This window comes from Nyctereutes procyonoides, unplaced genomic scaffold (genome assembly GCF_905146905.1).
Source record: "Nyctereutes procyonoides isolate TBG_1078 unplaced genomic scaffold, NYPRO_anot_genome, whole genome shotgun sequence".
Taxonomy (NCBI): Eukaryota; Metazoa; Chordata; class Mammalia; order Carnivora; family Canidae; genus Nyctereutes; species Nyctereutes procyonoides.
Window position 1 is genome coordinate 17,066,489 of NW_026575042.1, and position 13,047 is coordinate 17,079,535.

The following is a 13,047-nucleotide window of genomic DNA, read 5'->3' on the forward strand; positions in this document are numbered from 1 at the left end:
GGGGGAAACTTGTATTTTGGGGGGGAAAACATTGTTATTTATATATACTTTGATAAATTGCCCTACACATTTTTGGGGAAAATATTTAGACATACAAATAAACTTTTAGAGCACTATTTATAGGTTTAGGGTTCTTTGTATTACAATGAAAATGTATAATTTGGCAATATTTTCTTATGAATTGAAATGTACTTTTCATTTTCTGAAGGATTAAGGCAAATGTAAATGAAGTTGACAGTAGCCCCAGGCAGGCCTGCTAAAATGATTAAGGGTGTGAAGTAGTCTTTATTGAAGAGCAATTTAAATAAGTAGAACTTTATTATTTATTTATTATTATTATTTTTAAAGATTTTATTTATTTATTCATGAGAGAGAGAGATGCAGAGACACAGGCAGAGGGAGAAGCAGGCTTCATGCAGGGAGTCTGACGTGGGACTCTATCCCGGGTCTCCAGGATCAGGCCCCTGGGCTGAAAGCGGAGCTAAACCGCTGAGCCACCTGGGCTGTTCTACATAAGTAGAACTTTAGTCCTAAGCATAATCCAGGTACATGGTATTCAAACTTTGGTGTGCACCAGAATCACATAAGGAGGTTATTTAACATAGAGATACTTGTTCTCCACCTTAACCTACTGAATGAGCATGTCTAATATAGAGCAAGGGGAGATGAATTCTAATAAGCTCTTTAGGTGTGTCTGAATTTTTAATACATTAAAAAAAGTCTTTTAAAGTAATATTTTTATATCCTTAGGAAGGTTAGTTGCTATATCTTGGTATTTTTCTCCTAGATACTTATGTATGCATTTCCTGTGAATAATTCTTCTATACAACCATAATACTATTTTATAATGTATTTTAAATCCTTATTTCAGTTTTTTAAAATAAAGATTTTATTTATTTTTTCATGAGAGACACACACACACACACACACACACACACACAGAGAGGCAGAGACATAGGCAGAGGTAGAAGAAGGCTCCTTTCAGGGCCCCCAGATCACGAACTGAGCCAAAGACAGACTCGCAACTGCTGAGCCACCCAGGTGTCCCCTTATTTCAGTTTTAATTAGGAAACTAATTCTTCTCAAATCAATCCAGTATAAAGCATTTTTTTTGAAAGAAACATGGAATAGTTTCCTCATTTAGTTCAGTAAAAACATAGGGGCATTTTCTGTGGGTTATGTACTTGTGCTTGGCATTTTCATGTAGTATCTACTCCCACCATGCTTCCAGGTAGATATATGCTCTGTAGACGAGGACCAAGATAGATAGGTAAGGACTTTCAGAAGATTGCATACTTAAATCTTCCTCCGTATTCACATATCTGAAAATAAAGTAATATAAACAATAAGAAATTTGGAGGTAACCAATTTGCCTGCCAGAGGTAATCAATTTGACTATTTTCTTGTATGTCTTCCAATGTTTCATTATGCAAATTCAAATGTTACTATTCTGGGAATTTTCTAACAAAGTAGCAGACCTTATATATAGTTCTCGTATGTATTTCATTTTATAATAGGTCGTAGGTATTTTTCATGCCAGTACATAGAGTGTTCTCTCCCCCGCCCTGCCGTAGCGTGGTGTTCCTTTGGCATAGCCATCCCTCTATTAAGGGGCTCTTGAATTGTGTCTAGTCTTTTCTTTTTATAAGCTGCAGTAAATAACCTTGTACATGTGTCATTCCATACACAGAGAGGCCAATTCTTTATTGTCTTTGTTATGGAGCACTTATAATCTGGTTAGTAACCTTATTTTATAAATAGAAATGGAATAGAAATTTGAAACCAAGGCAAAATAATCAAGATTAGAGGGAGTCAATCATATATTGAGATAGTTTGGGTGCTTTCTTTTTTATTCTGGAATTACACGTATTAGAATTTACTCAGTACCTTGGCTTTTTTCATTTTAGGAAGACTTTATAGGCATTGGCTTATGTCACTAATTTATCTGATATTAAGAATGAAAACATTTTGATATTAGGGGTTGCTGTTTGCTGTTACTAGTTTTAGTTTTCCACTATATTCTTGGAGTAAAAAAATGAAGTTTTATCTAGATGCAAATATAAAAATAACTGACATACTAACAGACTGAAATTTGAATTTATTTTTTAATTTAAAAATTACTTTTTAAATTACTAAAATTAAATGTGTTTATTATAACAAAATTAAGCACTACATGATTGTCTCTGTGTCATTGCTTTCCTAATTGTCAATATGAGACAGTGTTAATTTGAAGAATAGCCTTCCAGATATTTATTACCGCGTAATGCATTTTTTTGTACATGCTTTAAAGAACACAAGTGTACTTTATATAATATATAAACATACTCTATATTTAGAAATATAGCTTGAGGCATTATCCTAAAATGATAGGAATTTAAAATGCAATATATTTGTTTTAGAAATGAATTGTTCGCTTAAAACATTGATGGTTTTTGTTCTAGGGGATTTTCAACATATAGTTTTATTAAGCCTGCATACTTTGTTGAATTACTTGTAATATGTTAAAATGACCAGTTTGTGTGGCCTACCTAATGTTTGCATTGGTAGCAGATTGCCTTTTTGATTCATGTTTCACAGTTGTTGAAAAGCTACGAAAAGTTTTTAAGAGAAGGGAGAAATGCCAGTGTTGCTCCCCCTTCTTTACAGTGCTAGTATTGTAAATTTCTTATTCTCTTAAAATTTGAACTTTAGTTTGTTCTACAAACGAAAACATTCTTACTGAAAACCCAGTCAGTTGCAATAAAATAATATTCTTACTTGGTTTTAAGTTAAGTGACTTAATAAAGTTTCACAGATAATATTGAATGGGAATAAGCTGGGTGGGCCATGAGGATGTGGTAGACAGCCTTTTCTTTTAGCATGCCACTTTTTGCACATATTGAGAGCATTTTTATAAGGTAGATGTTTAGATGTCCAACTTAAGGTATTTTTGAGTGTTAGCTAATAGTGTTGTCAGTGCATCTAAACGTGTATCTGTAGAAATGAGAGGGGTTTTTGTTTGTTAGCGGTAAGAGTAAAATGTATTGCTTTGCTTCCTGTCTTGTCTAGGGCCCCTGCTAATGAAAGTTTAGAATGGGATCAGTTAATCCCTTTTAGAATACACAGTTTGCTACCTTTTGGGACAGTCATCTTTTAGGAGACACTTTTCTTGTACCTGTCCATGAAATTACTGGAGGAGAGGTAAAGGTTTTAGAGTATGACATGTTTAGTGAATGGTAATTACTAATTACATTCTCTTGTGCTTCTTGTTTTTTTTTGTGTGTGTATGTATGTATTTTTGCATTTCCTAGTTTAGCCTTTCCTCATTACTACAGATGTTTGATTGTTGTGAGGCAGTTTGATGAACCATACATACTGTTGTCAGTTGTCTTTCTTAGTCCATTATGTGAAAATACATAGTTCACTTTCCACTCCTTTAGAATGGAGCCTTAGCAAGTCTGACTTCTCTGAGTTTTCTATATTAAATTGAACATCAGTCCTTCAAAGTCCTATGCAGCAACCTCTTGATAACTAAATCTATTTGATTATATATTTAGAAATCTAACTTGCAGAAAGTAAGTTTGGATGTCAAGAGATCTGCATTGCCTTAATGTATTGTGTCTGGTTCTAAGTTTTGGGAAGCAAATAGTGAGAGTTTGGATAGTAGAAGATTTATTAAAAACTTAATTAACTAATTCAGTTCCTGAATTTAAAAATAGAATTTAGACATAGAGTTTGAATAGCAAGGAAAAATTATATATAAGTCTACTTTGTATACATTGAAAAAAGCTATACACCAAAGTATGATATTGTAGATCAAAAGTTGGAGGATACTTTATAAGATCATTTTAACCAACCTCCTATTTAATCCATTCTTAAATTGTCTTCTAGTTTATGCTTGAACATCGAAAGTGGTTAGAAGCTAACTGTGTTACTGTTCTCTCTGGTTTATTATTGTAAGTGTTAGAGGAGATCCTGGACAATAAGATCAGCCATAAAATGGGAATGCCTGGAAACATCTTGCAAAATTTGAGAAGTACTGTAATTGGATGGATAAAAAAGTAACCATATTCTGGAAAAATGATATTCAGTGGAGTAGTAACAATGCTATAATTAATGTTACTATTATTATTTTATTAATTAATTCTCTTATCTCTAGTTTTCTCTGTTGCCTGCAAAATTACCAGTTACAGCATAAGGACCTTTAAAGGAAATGAATTAGATTATTTCTTTTCTTTTTTGGAAGTTCTTTCTTTTCTTGCTGTGGAATGTTTGTAGTACTTTGATTCCATCTGAACCAGAACATTGTCCATTTCCTGTTGCCCATCCTTTTGCCTGCTTTGAACAACTGATTTCGGGTTGTCCATCCTTTTCTTCAAGCCCCCAGCCCTTTCCAGGTCATTTCTGGATCTTTAGCCTCTTGCTGGATCATCTTTTCCCTTGCATTCATCTTCTGCTTTGATTCTTTGACAAAAGAATTCTTTTGACAAAAGGCATTATAGGATGGGGCTGGTTTGCTGAATGAGGTTCCATATCCTGGGTTCCTCAGTGAACTACACATACACCATGGACTGTGTGAGCTGATCTTTGTCAAAACTCTTGAAGTTCAGATAGACTTGTATAATACCGCCAGTTCTTCCTCAGAACCTTTATATATCTCTCCAAACTCTTGAATGTCTTCCTTCAGTATGTCTTTCCACTCCATGGCTTGTTTGAACATAGCAGAGTCCTTGTTCACTGTTGCCAGCTCATTGTACACTGGTCTCTAGTCTTAAAATGGAATATACTATCCTGAGGAACTGGAAGTGTTTATGTCTTCTTTGCCCACCCAGTCTGGGTGCACCTGTTGAGATGCATTGTGGTAGTCATGTTGGGTAAGGTGCAGGGCCTCCTAGCAATGGTAAAGGTTGGCAAAGTTTCCTTGCACAGCTACAGCTGACCCATGCTGGGCATAGGTTCAGAGTGGGCTACAGTTCAAATTGAAGACCTTTGAGGAAAGGGAATTTGCTCATCTGTTTCTGTCTGTCCACAGAATCTTGAGCACACTAGTATTCCTTTCTAAGTTAAGTTAGAAGATGAGAAGAGAAGGTAATGCTAAAATTTTATTCTTTTCGAAATACTCTATGCAGTATTTTACAATAAGTATATATATATATATATATATATATATATATTGTTGTTGTTGTTGTTGTAGTTGTTGTTGTTGAGCTGGAGAAGGGAACAAAATTATGAAGGTAGACTTATACAACTTAAAGTTAGAACCTCCTTAAAGGTTAAATTTTGCCATAGCTTTTCCTTTGTAAAAAGAAAGAAAATGTTTTTATAACTTTGATTGGCTCTTGGTTAATTTACTAGTGGAAGTGATACTACATGTTTAGTCTGTAGACTCATTTTGACTATTTTATGTAGAACCATAATACAATCCAATGTAGCTGAGTTAAGTGTTTCTTTTTATTTTTTTTATTTTTTTATTTATTTATTTTTTTATTTATGATAGTCACAGAGAGAGAGAGAGGCAGAGACACAGGCAGAGGGAGAAGCAGGCTCCATACACCGGGAGCCCGATGTGGGATTCGATCCCGGGTCTCCAGGATCGCGCCCTGGGCCAAAGGCAGGCGCCAAACCGCTGCGCCACCCAGGGATCCCAAGTGTTTCTTTTTAATTAGAGGACTTAAGAGCAAAGAAAAACCAAGCATTCCGTATTGATATCTAAGGGTCTCCCTCACCTCTAATTTTCTCTTAATTTCTGATCTGGATTGTCTTTCTGTGGAGGTGAATTTATGTACCAGTTTTATTTAATAACTTATATAGAAGACAATTAAAAATTGTCACCTCAGTTCTTACTGTGAAATTTTTGTATAATCTTTTGTAGATTAAAAAAAAGCTTATAAACATACTTTAAAAAAAGAATGCAGTTAGCTATAATTAGCTTATAGTTAGCTTCTTTGAGAGGAAGGCAATCTGTTACGTATGTTTTGATTATTTCAAATAATGCCCCATTGGTAGGTTTTTAGTATATACTGATGTCATGAGTAAATGAGAATAATTTCTTTCTAGGGTCCTGATGAAGAAGCTGTTGTGGATCTTGGCAAAACCAGTTCAACTGTGAACACCAAGTTTGAAAAAGAAGAACTAGAAAGTAAGTTTGTTTAACTTACACTTAGCAGGATAAATTACCCTTAAACATTTGTTAGTGTGCTTTAAATTTTGCCTGCTATTTGTGGAAACTTTTTGTTATTATAAGGTAGAGCATACATGTGGAAAAACGTTTAACACTTTCCTAATACAGTAAGGAATAATACAACAAACACCCATGTAACTAACCATACTCATAACTGCAGATAGAATATTCCTTGATTGTTCGTTGTGTAAAGTATCGGTATAATAAAGACTTTAGAATCCATGCTTTTCTTTTTCTATTTCTTTTCTTTCTTTCTTTCTTTCTTTCTTTCTTTCTTTCTTTCTTTCTTTCTTTCTTTCTTTCTAGAGAGAGAGCATGAGCACAGAGGTGGGGATGGGGCAGTAGTAGAGGGAGAGAGGATCTCAAACAGGCCCCATGCTCAGCATGGAGCCTGATGCAGGGCTTGATCTCACAATGCTGAGATCATGATCTGAGCCAAACTCAGAAGTCGGATACTTAACTGACTGAGCTGTCCAGGTGCCCCTAGAATCTATGCTTTTCACATTTCATTGGTGGTTACCATTACTTACCTTGGAAAATTAAAATACCACAGTTAAAAAGTTAGTTAATTCTTTTGTTTTTTTCATTTCTAGCAGGCTAGGTAGTAGTGTTTTTAGCAAACCAGAATGCCAGACTAATAAGCCAGAGTTATCACTAGGTGTCATCTAACTGTTCATTTTAGGGATATGTTACATCAGTCTTTTCAAGTGCTATAAATAGCCTCAGTGTAGAATTATGGAGCAGTCTATGCAAATGATAAATTATTGAACTGAAGCTAATATATTGGCTAATTGAAATTAAATTAAAAAAAAGAATTGTGGAGCAATAAATCATGTGTCAGTGCGTCTTCCAGGAAGAAGTCCTCGCAAATGGTTTGTTTCTTTTCTTTTCTTTTTTTTTTTTTGATTAAAATAATTTTCATCATATGGGAGAGTTGCAAAGATACTAGAGAGTGTTCCCATGTATCCTTCACTTAGCTTTTTAAAATTTTTAAATTTTACATAACCATCATAAGTTCATGAAAATGAAGAAATTAACATTGGCACAGTTCTATTAACTCGATTAAATTTATTCAGGTTTTACCAGTTTTTCTATTGATGTCCATTTTCTGTTCTAGGATCCAGCTGAACAGTCCAGGATCTGATAGTACATTTGGTTGTTGTCTTCTCTATGACAGTGTCTTACTCTTTTCTTGTTTTTTATGACCTTGACATGTTGGAAAGGTAGTGATGACATACTTTGTAGAATGTCTCTAAGTTTAGGTTTGTCAGTGTTATCATATGAACAGACTGAGATTTTTGATATTTGGGGAGCATACCACAGAAGTGATGCAGTCTTTTCAGTGTCATATCTGAGGACATATGATATCAATGTGCCTTATTGGTGATGTTAATTTTGAAACTTGGTTAAGGTTGTGTTTGTGGCAAATGTTTTGATAGACTTTTGGGGTCTTTTTGGGAACTAAATTTTTAAGTTAAAGCCTTCTGAGACAGCTGGTACCGTATGGGGGCATTAATCTGTTGCTTTTGAAAAGGAGATGGAAAGAGGCAAGTAAGTGTTCTCCATATCTACTTTATGAAATGAAGGAACCACTTTTAAAATTGACTTTATTTATTTTTTAAAGATTTTATTTATTTATTCATGAGAGACACAGAGAGAGGCAGAGAACAGGCAGAGGGAGAAGCAGGCTCCACGCAGGGAGCCCAACGTGGAACTTGATCCCAGGTCTCCAGGATCATGCCCTGGGCTGAAGGCGGCGCTAAACCGCTGAGCCACCCGGGCTGCCCATAAAATTGACTCTAAAAGTCTAGGTTTACTAGGGATTCTAGAAGGAGCCTCAATTGTCTAGAAGCTTACGGTTAGAGTCTGTGAATTCCAAGGACTAGGGAAGTTAAAAGTTTAGCAATAATTTTATCAACTCAAATGTAGAGTGAATCCATCACTTAGCACTTCATGTTACTTCTCAAATAGGCACAACCTAGAATGTGAAGAACAGCACCTGGATATGTTCTTTTGCTTCTCTTGGTTACCCAAGAGCCTTTAGCTTTGCATATTTTATACATATCTAAATTTCAGTATGAAGTTTGAGGGAGTGATTATTTTTATCTCAGAGTTTGAACAGGCCTTTGATAGTAAAGAAGGGTTAAAGGAAAAGGAAAGGAAAAATCATAACAGAGAATACTAAGGTTGATAGTAAAAGCCAAATAAATAGTAAGGCTTGGATTTTTATATTCCTGTTTATCTATTCTTTCTAAATTGGAAACTCCTATAATATTTATTTTGGTGCATTGGGGCTATGTGCCAGAATCCATTAGTACTAATTGGAGTACAACTTTGTAATTCCCAGTGCACAGTGATGAGAATTTAACTCTTTAATTTCCACTTTTCTTTAGTATTCAGAAGAAAATAGTTTCACTAAAATTAAATAGTAGTATCATTGAATTTTGTTATAATTTTTAAATTTTTTCTTACTGAGATATAATTAACAAATTTCACCATTTTGAAGTGTTTCTAAGTTTTTTGAAGTATATTCACTATGCTGTGCAGCCATCACCACTGTGTTCCAGAACATTTGCATCCTCCTCCTCCCCATGCTGTATAATTGGTTTTTAATTTTGGGATTTTTCTGGTAAAATTAAGAAAAATTGATATTTCTACAATTTTTTATCTAGTGCCTACTGTATACTAGGCAGAGAGCTAGGTATTGGAAGATGTTTAAACAAATTTAGCTCATTGTATATCTTTAGGTCAAGATTTCTTTTAGTTTAAGTGTGATTAGTTTATTGACATTAATATGTTGGCAACTGAAACAAGAAATCAAGAGTGTCACCTTTTTCAAACTTAGCTTGGTATGTGTATTTTGGGCAATTCAAATTTTTTGCTGTTCTGGATATTCTTTTTTATCAAGGTAAAGTTTGGCATACTTTTGTAGATATTTTTTTCTTTTTTGGAAAATCAGTAATGTTTTATACCTTTGGCTAGGTCATCGAGCTGTCTATATTGGTGTTCATGTCCCGTTTAGTAAAGAGAGTCGTCGGCGTCATAGGCATCGTGGACACAAACATCACCACCGGAAAAGAAAAGATAAAGAATCAGATAAAGAAGATGGACGGGAGTCTCCTTCTTATGGTAAGAGAAAATAGTAGTTATTTGTTGACACTTTCAAATTCTTTCCTGAAAATCTGTTAAAAAAGTGGAATATTTTTTCTTAAATTTTATGTCTGCTATGATTTAGACATAAGCCTTGAAAAATATACTAAGTGAAGTAATAATGTTTTTTCTCCAAGGAAGGTGTTTAGTTTATAGATTAAGATCTATTCTGGATAAGTGAAAAGAAGTAAAGTGTTTTGTTTTCTTCATTGTATTCCAGCCTTGGACTTGTAAAAGTTGAGTCTTGACATTTGAACTTCAACTTGGTGGTGGTTTATTTTCTTTTCTCTATTATATATATTTTTCATAATTTGTATATGCAGTGAACAAACATCTGGAATCTTTAGGTTCCTGAATGAGATTAAACTTTTTTTTTCATTTTTAAACACGTTTCTTCGCTAGAAAATATATACTCTAATTTAAACTACTTGGTTATCTGTGCACAAAAGAGTGCTCTGATTAGATATGATTGTCATAAAGGACAGGATTTTTGTTTGAATGCAGAGAAATATAGAGGTGCCAATAGAGGAAATCAGAAAGAAAAAAGACATATAGGAAAGAGAATATTATCTGAAAATAAATATTGATAGTACTGATTTAAGTGGCCCTGAGAAGTGCAAATGGTGAGAACCAGAAAAAAATAGATGTACAGCCTGAGGAGGGGTAATAGAACATTACAGTTAGTGGATATATAAAGCATCATTATTTTTTTTAGGACATCATGGGCCTGCATGGCCATCTCTACACCATGGGTCCTAGTGTGTGCATTCTAGCAAAGTTACGTGAGCTGTACTTGTAGGCACTTGTGCACTATACTAAGGGAACATTTTTGTGAGGAAGAGGGAAAGAATCCTGTGTGTCATAAAGCTACAACATGAATGTAAGAAAATGGTAATATATTAAGTTCCAATTCTGTGCTAAGCATTCTGCTAAGCCCTTGACATATGCTCTTTGATTTAACCATCTCTGCGCGTTTTATTTATTTATTTATTTTAGTTTTTATTTTGATTCCCATTAGTTAACATACAGTGTTATATTAGTTTCAGGTGTATCAGCAATTCCATAAATCATCCGGTGCTCATCACATCGAGTGCATTCCTTAATTCCCATCCTCTGTTTCACCTACCTCCCTTATGGTAACCAAGTTTGTTCTCTGTAGTTAAGAATTTCTTAGTTTGTCTTTCTCTCTCTTTTCTTTTTCCTTTCCTTGTTTTTATTTGTTTCTTAAATTCCACATGTGAGTGAAATCATATGATATTTATGTTTCTCTGACTTATTTTGCCTAGCATTATACTCTGGCTCCATTTATGTCATTGCAAATGGCAAGATTTCATTCTTTTTAGTGGCTGAATATTTCATTGTATATATACAAATGCATCTTTATCACTCTCTGCATTATTTAAAAGATGGGTATTGTTTTCATTTTTAGATGGAGACACTTAAGCTTAGAGAGACTCAGTGTGATGGGAATCTTTTAAAAACTTGTACTAAGTAGTAGTACATGGCCTACTACAAGATCGAATAGTTAACAAAAAGTCAAAAGAAAAATCAGTACTAATTTCAGAAAGGATCACTGGTGGACTTTGATATAAAGTAATTTAAAAATATTTTGCTGAGGCACCTGGGTGGCTCAGTGGTTGAGTGTCTGGCTTCGGCTCAGGTTGTTATCCTGGGGTCCTGGGATCTAGTCCTGTACCAGGCTGTCTGTGGGGAGCCTGCCTCTCCCTCTGCCTATTTCTCTGCCTGTTGATCTGTGTCTCTCATGAATAAATAAGTAAAACCTTTTAAAAACAATTAAAAAATAAAAGTATTTTGTTTTCCTGTATAAGGCATCCATCCAGTTTAGGATATCTTCTGCTATTCTGAATGGATCATTATGCTTCTCTAATTGATGTGAATAAAAAGGTACATAATGTTTTTATAGAATGCTATCTAGTAAACTATGTTCAGCAAGATATGTGGTTTGTTGTTTCAAGCTAAGGTATGACATGTGAAATCTAAATATAGTGGTTTGAAGAACTTAGTGGGGGAAATATTTGTGACTTTTTAATGGAATAAATATCCTTAGAAAAGTTTTATGCCCCTGAAGTATGTTCATTTTGGTTTTAACTGCCAATATGTATCTAAGAAATTGCTATGAAGGATGTCTCTTTCTTTTTCTTCTCCCCACTTTCTTTCTTTCTTTCTTTTTTTTTTTTTTAAGATTTTATTTATTCATGAGAGACACAGAGAGAAAGAGAGGCAGAGACACAGAGGGAGAAGCAGGTCCCATGCCATGGGACTTGATCCTGGGATTCTGGGATTACACCCTGGGCCGAAGGCAGATGCTAAACCACTGAGCCACCCAGGGATCCCCATTGTCCCTACTTTTTTTGTCCCCACTTTCTAAATGTATATTACATAGGACTTTTGCTTCTGGACATGATGGGATAACATTAATTGAATTTTCCTCTTATTTTAAACAATTAGAAAAATTGACAAAAATATATAAAACAGTAATTTTCACACATTGGACAACACGGTGTAGAACTCTGACCTCTGAGAGAGTGGAGGCAAATGAGATGAGCCTTGTGCTTGCCTGACCATATTACTTAGAGACAGTTCCTAGGCCACAGCACAGGGAGGGGAGGGGAATCCTGAGCAGAGCCTTGCAGGCTCTCAGAGTTGAGACAGAGATTGGAATTTGGGAAGTCCAAAAAGGCTAGTCAGGTGTGGTGTCAGGCCAGAGAATAGAGAGTTACACGCAGAGAGGCTTCCAAAGGTCTGAAGAAGGATCATTTTAATCTTTGGTTGAGTACTGGTCTGGGCCAAAGGAAGCTACTTAAGGCCTTGGAAATAATCATCAGAAAGCAGTGGGCTAACCAGTTATTGGATATTACATAAGACTGGGAGTAAGGTATGATTTCATTAGACAGAGTAGAAAGACCTTGACATATAGGGGCATTGTGTTAAGTTCTCAGAAAGGTATTGCCTTAATAGTGAGTCTTAATTTTACACTAAAAGCTGCAGTGGATCTCTAAAATTTTTTAAAGCAAGTCTTAAAAGAATTCAATTAAAGGTCTTTGCTAGGACAAATTATAAAACTACTGAAAGAAATACAGTAAAATCCATCATCTAAGCATATAAGATTCATAATATCTGATATCTACAAATTACCTGAAATGTGAAAAGTAGGAAGATATGAGCCATAACTAAGAGAAAAATAAATCAGTAGAAACACATGACAGAGTTGATGGAATTCGAACACAAGCATGTTAAAGCAAGTGTAATATATCTGCTTTCTATGCTCAAGAAGATAGAGGAAAATGTGACTGGTGAGTAGGGAAATTGAAAATATAAGAAAGTCCAAATGGAACTTCCAGCGATGAAAAATACAATATCTGAAATGAAAAATACACTAGATAAGATTAGAGGAGGATTTGACTGTATGGGGAAAAAAAGTAATTTTCAAGACATAGTAGAAACTACTCAGAGTGCAATAGAAAGGACTGAAATGAATAAATAGAGTATCAGTAATTTGTAGAAAAATATCAGTCTAACAGATGTATAATTGTAGTGCCAGAAAGGAGAGTGGCAGAAAAAAAATTTGAGGAAATAGTAGTTGAAAAATTCTAAATTTTTTTAAAAGATTTATTTATTCATGAGAGACACAGACTGAGACAGAGACAGAGAGAGAGATAGAGAGAGAGAGAGAGAGAGAGGCGGAGACACAGGCAGAGAGAGAAGCAGGCTCCTTG

At 34.6% G+C, this 13,047-nt stretch overlaps 1 protein-coding gene and 1 pseudogene across 6 annotated transcripts in view; one reads left to right on the forward strand and one right to left on the reverse strand.

Moving 5' to 3' along the window:
• The window catches only part of SLC4A7 (solute carrier family 4 member 7), a 111,130-nt gene that overhangs the window by 35,639 nt on the left and 62,444 nt on the right, over positions 1–13,047 (forward strand). For all 6 annotated transcript variants that reach the window (XM_055321032.1, XM_055321034.1, XM_055321036.1 and 3 more), the window contains exons 2-3: positions 6,037–6,118; positions 9,143–9,289. In XM_055321032.1, coding sequence (XP_055177007.1) covers positions 6,037–6,118; positions 9,143–9,289 — 229 coding nt within the window. The remainder of the gene's footprint in view (positions 1–6,036; positions 6,119–9,142; positions 9,290–13,047) is intronic.
• LOC129507267 (dnaJ homolog subfamily C member 9-like) lies at positions 1,281–4,923 on the reverse strand (annotated as a pseudogene).